Source organism: Oncorhynchus mykiss, chromosome 12, assembly GCF_013265735.2.
Source record: "Oncorhynchus mykiss isolate Arlee chromosome 12, USDA_OmykA_1.1, whole genome shotgun sequence".
NCBI classification, from domain to species: domain Eukaryota; kingdom Metazoa; phylum Chordata; class Actinopteri; order Salmoniformes; family Salmonidae; genus Oncorhynchus; species Oncorhynchus mykiss.
The window spans coordinates 45,732,418-45,753,012 of NC_048576.1; the positions used below are offsets into that span (position 1 = coordinate 45,732,418).

Consider the following 20,595-nt stretch of genomic DNA (forward strand, 5'->3'; position numbering starts at 1 on the left):
AAAACTAAATACAGGCACAGACTGTGTGGAAAATTATTTAAGACTGAGTCTCTCTCCAATACAACCCAACATTGCAGAGTTATGTGCATCCTTTCAAGCACACCCTTCTCATTAACCTGTGGCGAGTTATTCACAATTTTCAATGAACAAATAAAGTTTTATCATTTATGTAAGATGGCTAAATAAAGAGCAAAATTATTGATTTTTGTTATTTTATTATTTGTGCCATGGTCCCTTAAGAGCTCTTTGTCACTTCCCACAAGCTGGGTTGTGACAAAAACTCACGCTCATTATTATGTTTAATAAATGCATCGTATAGTGTGGGTGTGGCAGGCTTACAATGATGGCAAAAAAACAACATTTGAGAGTGTGCTGGCCTTGGCGCTAGAAGGGGTATGCAGCTGGAGGTTGAATGTTTGAAGGGGTACGGGACTGTAAAAAGTTTGGGAACCACTGCACCAGAGCATTACTTTGTATGTTACTGAGACTCATACTGTAGTTTCAGATTAGGGGATTAGGGGCTGAGAAGGGAACAGGTAATCGATTCACATACACAGCCTCTGATTCACATATAAATAATGATACAATGATTTTAAAAACATTTTAGCAACCAAGCTTTGCTATCAAAGATAAATGTAGAGCAAACTATCCCCTCACCTCTCATAAAAAAACACTGTATCTAGCACTAATTCACTAAACTGTTTGTTAAATGAAATATACCGACTTTCTGCTGTCTAGCTAAAGTATACGTGAATAGAGAGACTCTTTTGGAGGGCTTTTTCCATTGTGATCCAGTGCCCCAGTCTTGTGAGTTGTTGTTGTTTTTGTTTAGTGCAAAGGGTGGGAAGTGCCTCTCTGCTCTGTGATTGGTTGCTGTGGCAGTCTCTGTGACAGTGAGTAGGAAGTGTCTGCTCTCCTCTGGTTGGCTGTTTTTTTCGTGTTATATCTCTCTCTCCCTCCTCTCTCTCTGACTGTCCGCCCAGGGTTAGGAGAAGAGGGAATTGTGTGTGTGAGTGAGGAGCACGGAGACCACGGTGCTAAGAGCCAGAGGGAAAACAAGGGGTCGAAGGTCAACGCTGGAGCTGACAGCTGCATGGAGGGAATAAAAAAATAGAATGTCTTATGAAGGTTAGAATAGAAGGTCAGATGAGAAAGAAGGTTGAATCTGTTTGAAATTCACTGCTCGACTGAGGGACCTTACAGATAATTGTTTGTGTCACAGATGGTTGGTGTCACCTTAATTGAGGAGGACGGGCTTGTGGTATTAGCTGGAGTGGAATGAGTGGAATGGTATCAAATACATGGTTTCCATTCCATTTGCTCCGTTCCAGCCATTGTTATGAGTCGTTCTACCCTCAGCAGCCTCCACTGGGATGTGTGAGGTTGTCATTCAAAAATCATGTTAAATACTATTATTGCACACAGAGCGAGTCCATACAACTTATTATGTGACTTGTTAAGCACATTTTTACTCCGGAACTTATTTAACCTTGCCATAACAAGGAGTTGAATATTTATTGACTCAAGACATTTCAGCTTTTCATTTTGACATTATGAGGTGTTGTGTGACACAAACTCTCAATTTCATACATTTTTAATTCAGGCTCTAACAACAACATTTGGAAAAAGTCAAGGGGTCTGCATACTTTCTGAAGGCACTGTAAGTACCTTCAAAATTAAGACAGAGTATGTGCCCACTGTACAGTGCGCGGGATCAATGCATTTTCAATTCAGTCTATTGAAATGGAATTGACCCAATCTCTCATACATTGTACCTTTTTTCTTTGCCAAATTCCCATATTATGCAGAAATCCTGATTTGAGGATGACATTTTTCTTGCTTATTCCCTTCTGATTCCGATAATTTTCCAACCGGGATTTCTGTAAAACCTGGGAATTTTGGGAAAGTTAACGGAATTTTGCAACCCTAGTTACTGTTAAAGGAATTTGTCTTCATTGAACCTATTGAGATGGGAAACATGTTTGTTATGAAAGTTGCTCTTTATGACAGAATGGTACAATTAGGTGAAAAATGTATTTTTAACAAAATTACACTACCTTAAAGGCAGTATTCATAGAATGACCCATATTATTTATCAGCACTCTATAGACGTGAGAGGATGATGTGTGTCTACCTCGACAGCTCTTTCCGTCCCTCTGCAGCATCCCAGTCACACAGCTACACATAGCTCCCATTCCTTTACTGGTGCAGATCTGCTCACAGCCTCCATTACCCACCGCACACCAGTCCGACTCTAATATGTACACATAAACACAAAATTATTAATCACATACATACTGGTATTTACACAAACATAATGCATGCATATGTTGCAGTTGGGCATCAGACACAGACAATACACACACACACACACTCATACATTAAGGTGACATGTCTGTATCACATACACACACACTACACACACACACACACACACACTCAAGAGTGGTAGGCTTGATTACCAACAACGATGAGACGGCCTACAGGGAGGAGGTGAGGGCCCTCGGAGTGTGGTGTCAGGAAAATAACCTCACACTCAACGTCAACAAAACTAAGGAGATGATTGTGGACTTCAGGAAACAGCAGAGGGAACACCCCCCTATCCACATCGATGGAACAGTAGTGGAGAGGGTAGCAAGTTTTAAGTTCCTCGGCATACACATCACAGACAAACTGAATTGGTCCACTCACACAGACAGCATCGTGAAGAAGGCGCAGCAGCGCCTCTTCAACCTCAGGAGGCTGAAGAAATTCGGCTTGTCACCAAAAGCACTCACAAACTTCTACAGATGCACAATCGAGAGCATCCTGGCGGGCTGTATCACCGCCTGGTATGGCAACTGCACCGCCCTCAACCGTAAGGCTCTCCAGAGGGTAGTGAGGTCTGCACAACGCATCACCGGGGGCAAACTACCTGCCCTCCAGGACACCTACACCACCCGATGTCACAGGAAGGCCATAAAGATCATCAAGGACATCAACCACCCGAGCCACTGCCTGTTCACCCCGCTATCATCCAGAAGGCGAGGTCAGTACAGGTGCATCAAAGCTGGGACCGAGAGACTGAAAAACAGCTTCTATCTCAAGGCCATCAGACTGTTAAACAGCCACCACTAACACTGACACTGACTCAACTCCAGCCACTTTAATAATGGGAATTGATGGGAAATGACGTAAATATATCACTAGCCACTTTAAACAATGCTACCTTATATAAATGTTACTTACCCTACATTATTCATCTCATATGCATACGTATATACTGTACTCTATATCATCGACGGTATCCTTATGTAATACATGTATCACTAGCCACTTTATACTATACTATGCCACTTTGTGTACATACTCATCTCATTTGTACATACTGTACTCGATACCATCTACTGTATCTTGCCTATGCTGCTCTGTACCATCACTCATTCATATATCCTTATGTACATATTCTTTATCCCCTTACACTGTGTACAAGACAGTAGTTTTGGAATTGTTAGTTAGATTACTTGTTATTACTGCATTGTCGGAACTAGAAGCACAAGCATTTCGCTACACTCGCACTAACATCTGCTAACCATGTGTATGTGACAAATAAAATTTGATTTGATTTGATTTGATGTGTACCTCGCCTTCTGATGGGTCCTACAGTGAGGATCTGCTCCTTGTGATCGCTGTAGTCTGAGTACATTCTCCTGTTGTGGGGACAGTTCTACACACACACACACACACACACACACGCACGCACACGCACGCGCACACACACATACACACACACACACACAGACGTGATAAGGTGGAATAACATAGCCATTGTAAGCTTAGCCATTGTATTAACACTTTGGGACAGTTTCCTGGACAGATTAAAGTGGTTCCTGATGTGTTCAGTGGTCACCACCATGTTCAGTGTGCAGTGTTCAGGATCTCCTCACCACTTTGCAGGCATTGGTCTTGTGGTCACACAGTGACACGTCACAGTGGAGGTGGACCTCACTGTAGTCCCCGATGAACTTGAAGACGGTGACGTGGAAGCGACAGGTGAGGGACACCCCGTTCTCAGCCATGCCGATGGTATTGTCCTTGACGTTGGGACAACTTTGGAACAGAGAAGGAGAAGTTAGTGTGGTCCTTTCCTTTGTTGTCTTACAATATCCTACAGCCAGGATTTCTGGAAAACCTGGGAACTTTGGGTGTCACGACTTCTGCCGAAGCGTTCATAGTGGAGGTGGACGCGTCTGAGACTGGGATAGGAGCTGTGCTCTCAGCGCTCGGGTACGCCACCGAAGCGCCACCCCTGTGCCTTCTTCTCTAAGAAATTCAGCCAGGCGGAGCGAAACTATGATGTGGGGGACCGGAAGCTGTTGGCTGTCGTCAAGGCCTTGAAGGCATGGAGACATTGGCTTGAGGGGGCTAGACACCCTTTTCTCATCTGGACTGACCACCACAATCTGGAGTACATCTGGGCGGCGAGGAGACTGAACCCTCGCCAGGCAAGGGGGGCCATGTTTTTCACCCGTCTTGTGTTTACCCTTTTTCTTACAGACCAGGCTCCCAGAACGTTAAGGCAGACGTATTGTCCCGGCTGTATGACACAGAGGAGCGGCCCATGGATCCCACTCCCATACTCCCCCCCTCTTGCCTGGTGGCGCCGGTAGTGTGTGAGCTGTACGTGGACATTGAGCGGGCGTCACGTGCAAAGCCCGCTCCCCTCTAGTGTCCAGCTGGGCATCTGTACGTTCCGTCTGCTGTCCACGTCCTGCTGATCTATTGGGCTCACACATCACCCTCCTCTGGTCATCCTGGGATCGGTCGGACTGTGCGCTTAGTCTTAGTGGGAAGTACTGGTGGCCCACTATGGCTAAGGATGTGAGGGTTTATGTTTCCTCCTGCTCGGTGTAAGGCTCCTAGGCACCTGCCCAGAGGTAAGTTCCAACCCTTACCCGTTCCATAACGGCCGTGGACGCACCTGTCGGTAGATTTCCTAACCAATCTTCCTCCTTCACAGGGAAACACCACGATCCTGGTCATTGTGGATCGTTTTTCTGTCGTTTCCTTCCTTTGCCCGGTCTCCCTACAGCCCTACAAACTGCGGAGGCTCTGTTTACACATGTCTTCCGGCACTACGGGGTGCCTGAGTTAATAGTGTCTGATCGGGGTCCCCAGTTCACGTCGAGGGTCTGGGCATTCCTCTCTCCCTTCCAGTGTGTATTGGGGTATCAGCCGGTTCTGGCTCCTTGGCATCAGAGTCGGAGTCCCCCCGATTACCGCATTAACACCTCGTTCCATGTGTCTCTCCTCAGGCCGGTGGTAGCTGGCCCGCTCCAGGAGTCTGAGGTGCGGAAGGTCCCTCCGCCCCCTCTGGACATTCGAGACGTCAGGTGAGGGGCCTTCAGTACCTCGTGGACTGGGAGGGGTATGGTCTGGAGGAGAGATGCTGGGTTCCGGTGGAGGACGTGTTGGATCCTTCTATGCTGCGAGAGTTCCATCGTCTCCATCCGGATCGCCCCCGAGGTCAGTGTCGACGTGCTGCTGGAGCCGTGTGTCAAGGGGGGGGGGGGGGGGGGGGGGGGGGGGTACTGTCACAACTTCTGCCGAAGTTGGTCCCTCTCCTTGTTCGGGCAGTGTTCAGCGGTCGACATCACAGACCTTCTAGCCATCGCTGATCCATTTTTCATTTTCCATTGGTTTTGTCTCATCTTCCACCACACCTGGTTTCAATCCCATCAATTACATGTTGTGTATTTAACCCTTTGTTTCCCCTCATGCTTTTGTCTGTGATTGTTTGTATGTTTTGTGCAAGTCATGTTCTGGTGTGCGATGGGTTTTGTACCCTTTTATATACATTTTTGTATATATGGCATTTATTAAACTGCTCTCTATATCAAGTTCACTCTCCTGCGCCTGACCTCCCTGCCACCAGCACGCACCCATTACATAGGGAAAGTTGCAAGAATTTTCTGAGCCTAATAATGGATAGGGTGCTGTTTTGGCCGTAGGTGTTGAGCCTACCCTCTCTCTATGAGGACGTAGCGGAGGTGGTCGTTGCTGTAGCGGGACGGCGTGGCCCAGCACATATTGACAATGAGGATGAGCTGGTCCTCGTCGGCCCCCTCCACAAACACCCCCACAAAGATGACGTCCCGTGTGCTCAGCACCACCTCACCCTCGCGGTACGGTTGGCGGTACGAGGAGTTCTTGTACAGCGCCATCTTAGTGATAAAGTTGCCTTCCTGGGTGGGGAGGGTGAGGTTGATAACACTGGAGAGAGGGAGAAAGAGAAAGCAAGAGGGAAGTTGGGAGAGAGAGAGAAGGTGGGGAGGAGATAGGGAGAGGGAAGTCAGGGAATGGAAAGCATTGGTCGTGTCCAATCTCTTGTCTCCTTGTCCAATGTGACATGGCACATACTGTATATCTATCATTCAAATAAATGTATAGATATAAAACCAAAATAAGTAAGTATTCTAGATTTCCTGCTAATTCCCTTCCGATTCTGGGAATCTTACAATTGGGATTTCTGGAAAGCCTGGGAATTTTGGGAAAGTTTGCAACCCTAGTGTTGAGAAAAAGAAGGTCCTCTAACCTGAGCATGGGCTTGAGCACGGTCTCCAAGGATATCTTGATGTCTAGCTCGTAGGCGCAGGTAAACTCCACGTTGATTGTCTTGTCCCTGGTGATGATGTTGCCTGTGTTGTTCACACTCTCGATCCACACCGTGTTCTTGTACATGATGTGTGTGCCGTTGGACTGGTAGAAAATAAAATGTTCACATTTTGAAGATAGAAATTCCAGACAATAACCGTCATTACAGTAGGTATAGTATGACTATTGATCTGGGAAGAGATTTCACTAGTAACATGGAGCCCTACTGGCTATTTGGATTCACTGCAAAAAGTAAAATCTAAGCAAGCCTAAATACACTGTATATACAAAAGTATGTGGGCACCCCTTCAAATTAGTGGATTTCAGCCACACCAGTTGCTGACAGGTGTATAAAATCGAGCACACCGCCATGCAATCTCCATAGACAAACATTGGTTGTAGAATGCCCTTACTGAGGAGCTCAGTGATTTTCAACGTGGCACCGTCATAGGATGCCATCTTTCCAACAAGTCAGTTTGTCAAATTTCTGCCCTGCTAGAGCTGCCCCGGTCAACTGTAAGTGCTATTATTGTGAAGTGGAAACGTTTAGGGGCAACAACGGCTTAGCCGCGAAGTGGTAGGCCACACAAGCTCACAGAATGGGACCGCCGAGTGCTGAAGCAAGTAGCGTGTAAAAAAAAATAAAAAATTGCCTGTCATCATTTGCAACACTCACTACCGCGTTCCAAACTACCTCTGGAAGAAATGTCAGCACAAGAACTGTTCATCGGGAGCTTCATGAAATGGGTTTCCATGGCCAAGCCGCCGTACACAAGCCTAAGATTACCATGAGCAATGACAAGTGTTGTCTGGAGTGGTGTAAATCTCACCGCCATTGGACTCTGGGGTGATGAATCATGCTTCACCATCTGCCAGTCCCGACAGACAAATCTGGGTTTGGCGGATTCCAGGAGAACGCTGCTTGCATAGTGCCAAGTGTAAAGTTTGGCGGAGGAGGAATAATGGTCTGGGGCTGTTTTTCATGGTTCGGGCTAGGCCCATTAGTTCCAGTGAAGGTAAATCTTAACGCTACAGCATACAATGACATTCTAGATGAGTCTGTGCTTCCAACTTTGTGGCAACAGTTTGTGGAAGGCGCTTTCCTGTTTCAGCATGACAATGCCCCCGTGCACAAAGCGAGGCCCAAACAGAAATGGTTCATCGAGATCGGTGTGGAAGAACTTGACTGGCCTGCACAGAGCCCTGACCTCAACCCCATCGAACACCTTTGGGATGAATTGGAATGCCGGCTGCGAGCCATGCCTAATCGCCCAACATAAGTGGCCGACCTCACTATTGCTCATGGCTGAATGGAAGCAAGTCCACGCAGCAATGTTCCAACATCTAGTGGAACGCCTTCCCAGAAGAGTGGAGGCTGTTACAGCAGCAAAGGGGGGACCAACTCCATATTAATGATTTTGGAATGAGATGTTCAGCAAGCAGGTGTCCACATATTGTTGGTCAAGTAGAGTATCTTCTATTGAGTGATAATATATATATATATATATATATATATATATATATATATATATATTTTACCAAGTAAGTTATCTAATGTCATTAGCAGATCATTTTGCCTATTTTAAACTAAAGGCTTAATACAAGTAATTTATCTAATTTCAATGTGTTTTTCACAATATTTTACCTTTATCGTCAGTATTAAGGTCAAGTATTTTGAAATAAGATACATTACCTGTATTAAGCCTTTTTTAGGTTAAAATAAGCAAACCTATCTGTCAATGACATTAGCTCATTTAGCTTTGCATGAAAAAAAACTAAGGAAAAAAACACATTTTAAGAGATTTATCACTCAATATAAGATATTTAGGCTTACTTAGATTTCACTTTTTGCAGTGTAGTAGGACAGATCTACCCTATTGGCTATACGCAGATTCTCACCAAGAAAATGGAGCTCTATTATCCCTGAGTCACAAGCCTAAGACGTATTCGCCACCTGTAGGTGGAAGTAGCACTCTAAGCACTAATCCAGGATCAGATATTTTTTCATCCCGCTAATGATTACAGTTCTGATTAAAGGTAGACTAATCCGACTGTAGATCTGTGGCTACCTGTCTGATAGAGCCACACTGTTCCTTTGTGTTGTTTATGTGGAAGGAGACCACTGATACAGGGCCAGATATGTTATCACACCCCTAATGATAAAGGTTAGAATTGAAAAATGATCTACTGACCCTCAATCTGTGGTTAATTACCTGTACAATGGAGCCGCAATGGCCCTTGGAGTTGTTGATGTGAAAGGAGATGAAGTCCTCTCCCTCAATGCCGGGGCAGTACTGGTCATTGATCCTCACGTCCTCACGCTCGAAGCCCAGCTGGAAGAGCTTACACTTGGAGATGGACACCTCCATCTGGGCGTGCTTACATGTCACCTCCGCCTGGATTATGTCATCCTCGCCTGGCGGGAAAACACAGGGCTTGAGAATCATAAGAATACAGTAGCTACCCAGTATTCAGTTTCTAGACTTGGGCTTAAGTCGTGTTCAAACGGTTTACTCCCATTTCATGCCTAGTGAACACAACTCAGGTATTTCTTGTAAGAGATTTGATCAAAATGTGACCGAGTAGGATAAATAAATAACTGAGATTAAAAAAAATTTAAAATCTACATTTGTCTCTATTCTTGTCTAGCCCAACAATCAATCCCCCCCCCCACCCTCGCTCACCCCCTTCTCTCGACTCCCCCACTCTGCCCCCTCGCACTCACCACCAGCGTTGTTGGGCAGCTCAGGGCAGCCACACAGGTCTCCCCCGTTCTCCTGCTCACACGTGTTGTTGGTGCAGATCTCTCCTGCACAAGGGTCGTAGATCCATTCTGCTAAAGACAGATCCAGGAACAATGTTAGCTGTCACACCATTAACATTCAACCATGAGAACACAACTGAACTGACTGTCATTCTTGAATAGCCTGATGCTCAGTTTAGAAAAACATAAATCAAATTTCCCTGAAATTTCCTCCACGGACACCAACGCATGCTCAAAGTTTTATGTGTAGTAAGAACAATAACGGACCTACCCTGCGGAACTCTGTATGTTGCCTTAAAGTAAGGGTATTCAAATCTTACAAGTTCCAAGTTCCAGAGTACTGCTGGTTTTCTGTCCTACCTGATAATTTAATTGCACACACCTCCCAGCTAACAAAAAAATGTTCCCTTTAGAGTCTCATTAGGTCATTACCTAATATTTTCATATGAATCTTCCAGTGATGTGCAAGAACTGTTTCCCAGAGACCATTCCCTTAATGTCAAACGGAACTTGCCCAGAACATGGTTAACATGTTCTCAGAATATTCTATATTAATGTTTTGGACACTTTTCATTGGAACGTTGTAAGAACATTCATGTGTCTAGTTTTCTGAGGGTTAGGAGAATATTCCATCAACGTCACAACCAAACACACATAGAACATGGTTGTGATGTTCTCGGAATATAAGATATGAATGTTCTAGACACGTTTTGTGGGAACGTTGAAAGAACATTCCTGTGTTCAAATGACATAGTTTAAAACAGTACGTTCTGTCAAGGTCCTCTGGAGGTTTTTGTCTAGTTCCCAGCTTGTTCAGAGGGACGTCCCGAAATACGTTTTTAGGACTTCGCCTGATGGTCCCAAAGAAACAAACACGTTTCATTACACACCACCTCCTTTTACTTTTCCGAGCCAATCAAAGCCCAAATCGGTGAACCACTGATCCATTCATGGCTCTTTGTCTGTTGGCAAGGTCAGGGACACCCACACATAAACAGTGTTTTTAACATGTTTTGAACTTACATATTTGCAGGGCCAGATTTAGACAGGGGCTTACCGGGGCTGAAGCCCCTTGGCCCAGGTTCAAGAGGAAACAAAAATATATATAATTATAATAAAGGAAATATATACTGTATATATTATATATGTAGTGTATACTTAAGTGATAATCCCAGAGAAGCCGGTGTTTGGAGGATACAGTGCCTTGCGAAAGTATTCGGCCCCCTTGAACTTTGCGACCTTTTGCCACATTTCAGGCTTCAAACATAAAGATATAAAACTGTATTTTTTTGTGAAGAATCAACAACAAGTGGGACACAATCATGAAGTGGAAGGACATTTATTGGATATTTCAAACTTTTTTAACAAATCAAAAACTGAAAAATTGGGCGTGCAAAATTATTCAGCCCCTTTACTTTCAGTGCAGCAAACTCTCTCCAGAAGTTCAGTGAGGATCTCTGAATGATCCAATGTTGACCTAAATGACTAATGATGATAAATACAATCCACCTGTGTGTAATCAAGTCTCCGTATAAATGCACCTGCACTGTGATAGTCTCAGAGGTCCGTTAAAAGCGCAGAGAGCATCATGAAGAACAAGGAACACACCAGGCAGGTCCGAGATACTGTTGTGAAGAAGTTTAAAGCCGGATTTGGATACAAAAAGATTTCCCAAGCTTTAAACATCCCAAGGAGCACTGTGCAAGCGATAATATTGAAATGGAAGGAGTATCAGACCACAGCAAATCTACCAAGACCTGGCCGTCCCTCTAAACTTTCAGCTCATACAAGGAGAAGACTGATCAGAGATGCAGCCAAGTGACCCATGATCACTCTGGATGAACTGCAGAGATCTACAGCTGAGGTGGGAGACTCTGTCTATAGGACAACAATCAGTCGTATATTGCACAAATCTGGCCTTTATGGAAGAGTGGCAAGAAGAAAGCCATTTCTTAAAGATATCCATAAAAAGTGTCGTTTAAAGTTTGCCACAAGCCACCTGGGAGACACACCAAACATGTGGAAGAAGGTGCTCTGGTCAGATGAAACCAAAATTGAACTTTTTGGCAACAATGCAAAACGTTATGTTTGGCGTAAAAGCAACACAGCTCATCACCCTGAACACACCATCCCCACTGTCAAACATGGTGGTGGCAGCATCATGGTTTGGGCCTGCTTTTCTTCAGCAGGGACAGGGAAGATGGTTAAAATTGATGGGAAGATGGATGGAGCCAAATACAGGACCATTCTGGAAGAAAACCTGATGGAGTCTGCAAAAGACCTGAGACTGGGACGGAGATTTGTCTTCCAACAAGACAATGATCCAAAACATAAAGCAAAATCTACAATGGAATGGTTCAAAAATAAACATATCCAGGTGTTAGAATGGCCAAGTCAAAGTCCAGACCTGAATCCAATCGAGAATCTGTGGAAAGAACTGAAAACTGCTGTTCACAAATGCTCTCCATCCAACCTCACTGAGCTCGAGCTGTTTTGCAAGGAGGAATGGGAAAAAAATTCAGTCTCTCGATGTGCAAAACTGATAGAGACATACCCCAAGCGACTTACAGCTGTAATCGCAGCAAAAGATGGCGCTACAAAGTATTAACTTAAGGGGGCTGAATAATTTTGCACGCCCAATTTTTCAGTTTTTGATTTGTTAAAAAAGTTTGAAATATCCAATAAATGTCGTTCCACTTCATGATTGTGTCCCACTTGTTGTTGATTCTTCACAAAAAAATACAGTTTTATATATTTATGTTTGAAGCCTGAAATGTGGCAAAAGGTCGCAAAGTTCAAGGGGGCCGAATACTTTCGCAAGGCACTGTATATATATATATATATTCTTTAACATGTTTTATCAATATTCACCCTTGTACCTCCCCTTGTAACCCCTTCAGAAACCCATTCTCTCCTCCCAGTGGCGCCATGCCCCCATGACCGTCCCCATGCCTGTGCCCTTACAACAATTCTCCTGGGCAATCCACTTGGTGGTGAGCGTGCCTAGGGAGCGGCAGGCCTCGGCGTAGGCAGCCAGCGAGCCGCACACCTGGGCCTTGTGGTGGTTATAGCAACCATCCAGGTAGCAGGACTGGTAGAAGGGCCTGGGGTCCAGCAGGCCGTGGCAGGGCTGGAAGAAGCCCTTCATCTGGGTGAGCTTCTGGCACCCCTCCTCGCCCTGCAGGCCCAGCACAGCTGTGTTCTCACACGACTGGGCCAGCGCCATGTACTGGGTCTCATCACAGCTGGAGTGAGGGAGGGTGAAGAGATGGGAGGTAGAGGTAGAGTTGGGCAGATCCATCCATGCTTTTGAATGCACCAATGATATAATGTTTCAACTAGCACCACTACATTCTCCATAAATCCTAGGACATTCTGGACATTGCTAATTAACCAGTAAACACATTTTTTAATGGCTTGGAGGAAGCAATAACACCATAGGGTGTTTTTTTAAATATATTTTTTTTAATAGAACTGTCAATTTAACTACTAACTGTCTGTCTATCTCTCCCCCCCCCCCCCCTCCCCTCCCCCCTTCCCCATGGCTCCTCTCCCCCTCACCTGTTCTGCATGCCATTGGTCTTCCAGCTCTGGGCCAGCTCCAGGGCGCTGATGGCCGGCTTTCCACGGGAGGTGATGTAGTCGTCAGTAGGGTCTCCATTGAAATTGCCGCAAAGGCCGCACACCTTACAAAAAATAATACATGCTATTTTATAGCTCTCTTAGTTATTTTCTAAAACCCAAAGATGCTTTACAATAACCAGGTAATGTTCTACATAATGCTTACATAATGTTATCCAACCATAAGGGAAAACAACAACAAACCTTGTTTTGCAACCGCTGGCCCATAGTGATGCTGAGCGTGTTGAAGCGGTTGTAGCGCACCTGGATGTCCTGGGGCGTGTCGATGACCAGGAAGCCCTCCGATGTGGAGACGCGCGTCATCAGGCCCGTGACAAAAGGCAACGACACAGGAGTGCCGTTCACCTGGTTGGGGGGAGGACAGGCTGTGAGATACATGCACTCGTGGACTTTTTAAGTACACACACACACACAAATAATTGTATGATAGATGTAACTATACACATGACTCACCATCCAACCTCAAACTAATAATAAAATAAAAAAACATTGTATGTATTCTCTCCAAAATAAACAGATGATAGGATGCAAAAATAAAATGCACCTGTTGACATCACCCCCACCCCAAATCATCTTCCCGCGGCCATGCACTCATCCATCCAACCATCTTACCACTTTTTAAATCTACCCTCAGTCCCTCCCCATCACCTTCACGGTGCTCCCGGAGATCAGGATATTCTCCTCGTTAATATAGAGGTATGCATGGGAGATGGTGGTGAGGTTGGGTGTGCTCCACTTGTCGAAGTTTGCGATGAGCTGAAAGGAGAGGTCAGGTAGCTTGTGGCAGTTGGTGGACAGCACGAAGGAGCAGGAGGCAGGCAGGCGGAGGGACGCCCCGTCAAAGGTCCTGAAGACACCGCCACCGGACGCCACGCAATGCTGCGAGCGCTGGGTGAAGCAGCCGCGCACGTCATGGCGCAGGGCGCACTCCTCCTCGGCCTTGCAGCGGCGCGGGTCACACTGGATGAGATTACGGCCGATGCACTGGCAGCGCTTGGTGCAATCACTGTTCCAGAACAGCTGTTTGGGCTGGAGAAGGGATAGCAAGTGGAAGGGGAAAGGAAACAAACTTAAGGAACTCATTTTACAATATATTTTTTTAATGCCTTTCCTTGCTCACAAAATAGATTTAAATCCCAATGGAATTTTACCTGTATAAATCAGTGCAAAAAAAAACCTTTGCCCGCGCTACAGAAGGCTCTATTGCTCTTCTAAGACACACCTACTCATTCAAGGATTTTTCTTTATTAGTAGTAAAAATAAAGAAAAACCCATGAATGAGTAGGTGTGTCCAAACTTATATATTTTTTAATAGAACTGTCAATTTAACCACTAACTGTCTGTCTCTCCCACATATTCGCAGCAAGTACGGGTGCTGAGGGTGCTATAGCACCCCCTGAAGAATCTGAAGGAAAAAAAATCTAATATATATTTATATTTATTTATTTTTTCCTTCAGATTTTTCATATGAAAAATCTGAAGGAAAAAATAAATAAATATAAATATATATTCAATTTTTTTTCCCTCAGCACCCGTACTTGCTGCGAATACGTTTCCTGGGAGGTTTTTATTGACACTCTGAGAATGGAAATTATAGGTTATTTAAAGGTTTGTGAATAACTTCCTTAAAACTTACACTGAATGTTTCAATAAGACTTTTAACAACACCGCTAGCTTAATTTGGGTAAACTTTTTTTTACTCCAAGCAGCGATAGGAGACATGGAAATTAATTTCCTTTCACATTAATTATGCAAACACATGTATTCAGTGAGATTCAACCCTATAATCTTAAATTCTCTATCCATTGAATGTGTCCACTGTGCCACCAGGATGGAGCTAGCATGCCATGTTTTTTTTACGAATACAAAGCTGCTAATTTTAGTCTACTTAAACAGACCCCATTTCAAAGGATACAGCTCTCATTAAGATCAGGTGTGACCAATTAGTGGACCCCTGAACACTTAACAAGATACAGAATAGAGAGAGTTTTGTTTATGCTGAGAACAGAATTTATATGTTTTAATAACGCTCTTACAACGTTTTCTAAACGTTACTAAAGTTCTTGTGGTTTTTATGGAAAGTTTACATTCTCGGAACAATTTGAGAACATGACTTTAAATAGAACCATGTGGAAACCTGTAGGAAACTTTATGCTGAAGTACTGAAATTCCCACAGAATAACGTTTTGTTAACGTTCTTGGAAGAATTTATTATTATTTTTTATTTTACCCCCTTTTTTCCCCAATTTCGTGGTATCCAATTGTTAGTAGTTACTATCTTGTCTCATCGCTACAACTCCCGTACGGGCTCGGGAGAGACGAAGGTCGAAAGCCATGCGTCCTCCGAAACACAACCCAACCAAGCCGCACTGCTTCTTAACACAGCGCGTATCCAACCCGGAAGCCAGTGCACCTGGCGACCTGGTTAGCGTGCACTGCACCCGGCCCGCCACAGGAGTCGCTAGTGCACGATGAGACAAGGATATCCCTACCGGCCAAACCCTCCCTAACCCGGACGACGCTAGGCCAATTGTGCATCGCCCCACGGACCTCCCGGTCGCGGTCGGCTGCGACAGAGCCTGGGCGCGAACCCAGAGTCTCTGGTGGCACAGCCCTAGACCACTGCGCCACCCGGGAGGTCCTTGGAAGATTTTGAGAACATTCCCAACGTCAAACTATTCCCAATGTTAAAATGTGACCATGTTTGAACTTTTAGGAAACGTTCTGTTAATGTAATGAAAGTTTTTCTGTCAAGTTCCTTAAATGTGCTGAGAATGTTTCAAAGCCATTGGCACCATCAGACCAACTCCTTGAATGGCCTACTCCATGAAGTTTACACTTGTGTCTAAAAAACATTATTTACCTCAAAACATATTATTTTTACCATTAAGTGTGTGAACCTTACTGTATTTATACGCAGGGTTTTGTTTTTCAATAGAACAAGTAAAAAAAATTGCTGGAGTGTGTCTTTAAGTACTTTCTGTGTACTTTCACAAGCCATAATTGAAATCTTAAGCTAACTAGCTTGCCACGTGTATACGAATGTCTGTGGAGAGAGACTACTGTCTGTGTGACTGACTCACCTCATAGTACTTGCCGTCGTTGTAGCAGCCACAGTTCTTGGGCCGGATGCAACCCTTGCCATTGAGGACGTATCCCTGGTCACACTGGCAGCCCTCCACACAGTCTTGGGTGCACTCCCTCGGGCCGCGGGCTGGGGCGCACTGCGGTTGGCACACTGACATGCAGCTAGAGTAGTGGCTGTTGGCTGGGCACGTCAGCACTGGGGAAGGAGAAAAAGAAGTATGTCTTTATATGGGTAAAGGAAATGTGAGTTGTGTCCAAAATGGCACCCTACTCCGTATGTAGTGCACTAGGGAATATGATGCCTTTGATTGAGACACAGACATGACGATTACATGATTCATTTACCTGGCATTGGTTCTCTGGACAGATTACAGTTTGGGTGCAAAGTGGAGGATAGATGCAGAATACATAAGAACAAACGTTAAAATATCAGTTGGTTATTCATTTGACAGCGTATTGTATGTCATTGTGTAGGACGGTAACATAAAGCTGCTGCTTTGTGATTCATCTCTCCTTTACTCATATGACTGAGAACTCTATGTAACCTTGGTGAAAGTATCCGTTGTTATTGTTGGGCACTAACTTCTAAACTCCTGAGGGTATGGACATCTATTGAGTGAGAAAGGGGAGGGCAGAAAGTTTACATTTTGTAAGAACATGCTTTTGTAAAATCTCATGTATCCTATGGAGAGGAGGAGGGCAATGGTTCTGGTTTCAGTCAACAGATAAGGTAGGACAGGCGTGAGTTGGGGAGGAGTGAAGAATTTTGGCCGAGGTCAGATGAGTCCAGGTCAGATGAAGTGAGAAAGAACAGGCACCACTAAAGTCCTGTCTAGCAAACAGAGATGTATTGGTTTTCCCAGATGTGCAAGGAGGAGACTCAGCATAGGAGGAAGGTATAAATATATGTGCTTGTGTAAACATGTTTTGTCTTTGCAGCTGTTTGACCCAGTGGGTGAATAAACTTGGTTTGAACTTTGACCAGTTGTCTGTTCGTTTTTCACTCTGTTTGTCAGAACCTAATAATATCTAATAGGCTATTACTACTGAGGAGTAGTCCCATGTAAGATAAGCCTCCACCTGGGCTGGAAAGAATTAAACTCAACTCAATCTACTTGATTCGTGCCTCAATTATTATTGTGCTCACCACAGGGCGTGTCACTCCTCCAGCCTAACACACGCACCCCCTGGGTCTGGCATGTGCTGGTGTAGATCTGCAGCCAGTTGCAAATGGTCCCCGAGGCACCCCGGTCCAGGCATGTGTCCTGCAGGCAGTTCTGGTAGAAGAACGCCGGCACCACCTTGCTGTGGCAGCGCGCAAACACACCGCCCCGGTCCACGATCAACCCGCACAGACGCACTGCCTCGGGCTCCACAAACAAGTGCAGCCCATCGCCCAGGTGGAATCGGATTCCCGTGTAACCCCCGCCATCAACATTGATTCCTCCTCCCTCACCATCTTGGGCCACGCCTTCCATGTAGGCGTCCGCGACGAGTAAAGGGGCATCGGTGGCACCAAAGCCTCTCTCGACCAACCCACAACGTGGGCACGAGTCACCGCAGCCCACCTGGCAGAATGTGTCTTGCTCAGCCCAGGCCATGCCCCAGTTGCTGGTGGTGAGTGCGGGTGGAGAGGAAAGTGGCATGCCCTGGCACAGGCCGCAGGTGGTGTTGTAGAGGCGTCGAGGCAGCGTGAGCAGGAGCAGGGTGTTCCAGTCGAAGGCAACCTTCAGGCCAAAGTCCGTCTCCAACACCAGCTGCATGCCGAAAGTGAAGATGTGGACCTTCCCCGGCCCCAGCTTCAAAGGCAGGTACAGACGTTCCTTATTCACCTGGGAGAGAGCATGGGAGAGTGAGTAATGACTGTGTGCGTGTGTGTGTGTGTGTGTGTGTGTGTGTGTGTGTGCTTGTGTGTGCGTGTGTGTGTGTGTGTGTGCGTGGGGGAGTGTTGTGTGTGTTATAACTAGCAAGTGTGAGTGTATGGGATTGAGTGTGTGTATTGTGGTTCTCCTCAGATCTTTCGGTTGGTTTGTGAACCTTTTCCAAATGTCGCTCAGGTCAGCCGTTACCCTGAGCCCAATCCAGTCTAATAACAGATGCCAATGGAAATAAGATCCGCCCTGAGCCAATCAAAGAGGAATTCACTCTTCGCTCCGCTATTCTATCGGCTTCATTAACAAATAACTCTCCCTCACATGTCTGTGTGAGATTCACAACACATCAGTCACACTGGAAGGATGAATATGCATTGAAATGAAAAGTGTCAAGACATTGTAAGAACACATTTCTCCTGTCTTTTTTTCAGTTGGATTCTCTGAAAAGCATTGGTAAGATTCTTGGCCTGTTACTTACCACATGTTTTTCTTCCTAATAAAGTCTAACAAGACTGACTGTGCCCCAGGCTTTTCACCCTACTGAGTGGAACCGAGCCAAGTCAAAACAAATTTTACTGAGCTGGCCTAGTTACGCATCCACCATAGTTTCTGGAATCGTGCTAAAAAAGGACAATGGGAAATGAAAATATCTGAGCTAATACAGTTTAATTCAGGATGGAAAGGTAGTATGAAAAGTGTATAATACACTCACCGTGATGGTGTGTTTATAGCTCCGAGACACCTCAATCTCATAGCCGTAGACTTCCAAGATGAACCCCCTCACCCAGATGGCTTGCCCCGTGTCCCTCTCCTCGTTCTGGGCTGACAGCTTGAAGCGAGGGAGGTCGGCGCTGGTGCTCGTCTTGGGTCGGGTGGCGGTGCTCTGGTCTATATCCTCCTCTCCCGCCACTCCGCTGTTGCACCTCGTTGTAGCCAGGATCAAGGTACAGCTGCTCTGCAGCTCGAAGGGCACACCTCCGAATGGCAGGAAGTGGCTGTAACCAGCGGCAATGCACAACGCTTCAGTGCGCGGCTGGCAGAAGTAGAGGCCCTCAAGGTCCTCCTGGCAGTACTCACCCTCCTGGCACGGTGTCAGCGTGCAGTAGACGCGGTTGTCCGAGCCATTGCAGTAGCAGCGCTCCTGGCACTCCCAGTTATTCCAGAAGATCTGGTTGGTGGCCAGCTGCCGGCCCCCAGAGATGATGCAGCCGCAGTCGCTGCGCGCCACGCACTGGCCGTTGTGGAGTGCAAAGCCCTCCCTGCACTGGCAGCCCTCCCGACAGGACAGTGGACACAGCTCGGCGAGCTCATCCAGGCCGGCGCAGGTCAGTGGGCAAGCGCTGGTGCACTCATCGTAGTAACTGTTCTCCGGACAGGGCAAGGCTGCGGGAAGGAGAGAGAGGGGTGGGCAGAGAGAGATGAGAGTGGAGTAATAGACAAATAGAGAGAGAGAGATAGAGGGATCGTAACAGAAAGTAAAAGAGAGTGAGAAAAAAGGAGAGAGACATAGAGAGAGGTCGGGACAGAGATAGAAAGAGAAACAAGAGAAAGGGCTATTCAGAATTAGCAGAGCCAAGGTTTGGTTAATAAAGGAAAAATACACAATCAGTCCATCACTCAACATCACTCCAAGGTGGTGGCGAGGGACTAACTCACGGCAATTGGTAGCACTCCTCCAGGCAGCAAGGTCCACCTGGGCATCCTGACAGGCCGAGGCATATGCCTGCAGCGAAGAGCAGAGCACCGAGCGGTTTCCCTCCCGCATGCACATGTTGTACAGGCAGTTCCGGAAGAACGGCGAGGGGTTGACGGCACCGTGGCACGCCAGGAAGGAGCTGTTCCCCAGGTCGTTGATGTTGCCACACATCCACGGGCTCTGGTAGAGCCGCAGGTCCGTGCACATGCGGTACAGGTCATCGCAATCGCCATTGCATGTCAGGTCGTCAGCAATGGCTCGCCAGCCCTCAGTGAAGAGTTCGAGGGATTCGGCCAGCCGGCCGTTAGGCAGACGGAGATCGTCGCTGGCGTTTCCGTTGAAGAGACCGCACAGGCCGCAGGTGGCGTTGTAAAAGAGGGTAGAGAGAGAGATGTTGAGGAGGCCCTGACGGGTGTAGCGGACTAGGACCAATCCGCTGGACTCCACCACGGTAGCGTTGCCAGGGGCGCGGTAGATCATTAGGGTCTCCAGTGGGTGGACATAAGGCAGTAGTACCAGCTCACCGTTCAGCTGGGATTTAGACACATCATAACATTATGTCATAGAGAGGTAGTAGCAGCAACATTCAGTCACTGTAATGTACAGTAGTGCAGTGATATATCTGTTACGTAGTTACCCATTTTCAATCAGTAAGGCTGGTCCGAATGGATCTTTTCATTCATCTAGTAAACTCATAATTCACATCGCTTCCTATCTCACTCATCAGCATAGCAGGTATTTATATGGCAGGGGTTATAATGACACCTTGTCAGCATGGCAAGTATTTATAGTATAGTGTCTTAACGTTAGCTCGTTAGCATAGCGTCTCTTCCTCCTTTTCTATTATCAAGCGTGTGGAATATCATTCACCTATTAGCCTATGAGCACGGCACACTAAG

The 20,595-nt window shown here is 46.1% G+C and overlaps 1 protein-coding gene across 1 annotated transcript in view; it reads right to left on the minus strand.

The window, feature by feature from the left end:
• Window positions 1-334: 334 nt before the first annotated feature.
• Window positions 335-20,595, minus strand: part of LOC110538902 (alpha-tectorin-like) — an 82,369-nt gene continuing 62,108 nt past the window's right edge. The window contains exons 17-32 of the mRNA XM_036939508.1: window positions 19,657-20,249; window positions 18,713-19,383; window positions 17,274-17,958; window positions 16,123-16,322; window positions 13,688-14,068; window positions 13,223-13,384; window positions 12,959-13,083; window positions 12,362-12,642; window positions 9,359-9,469; window positions 8,847-9,049; window positions 6,575-6,738; window positions 6,004-6,252; window positions 3,927-4,089; window positions 3,622-3,706; window positions 2,135-2,254; window positions 335-1,089 (exon numbers count right to left, since the gene is read on the minus strand). Of these exons, the coding sequence (XP_036795403.1) occupies window positions 986-1,089; window positions 2,135-2,254; window positions 3,622-3,706; window positions 3,927-4,089; window positions 6,004-6,252; window positions 6,575-6,738; window positions 8,847-9,049; window positions 9,359-9,469; window positions 12,362-12,642; window positions 12,959-13,083; window positions 13,223-13,384; window positions 13,688-14,068; window positions 16,123-16,322; window positions 17,274-17,958; window positions 18,713-19,383; window positions 19,657-20,249 (4,297 nt within the window). The 3' untranslated portion in view covers window positions 335-985. The remainder of the gene's footprint in view (window positions 1,090-2,134; window positions 2,255-3,621; window positions 3,707-3,926; window positions 4,090-6,003; window positions 6,253-6,574; window positions 6,739-8,846; window positions 9,050-9,358; window positions 9,470-12,361; window positions 12,643-12,958; window positions 13,084-13,222; window positions 13,385-13,687; window positions 14,069-16,122; window positions 16,323-17,273; window positions 17,959-18,712; window positions 19,384-19,656; window positions 20,250-20,595) is intronic.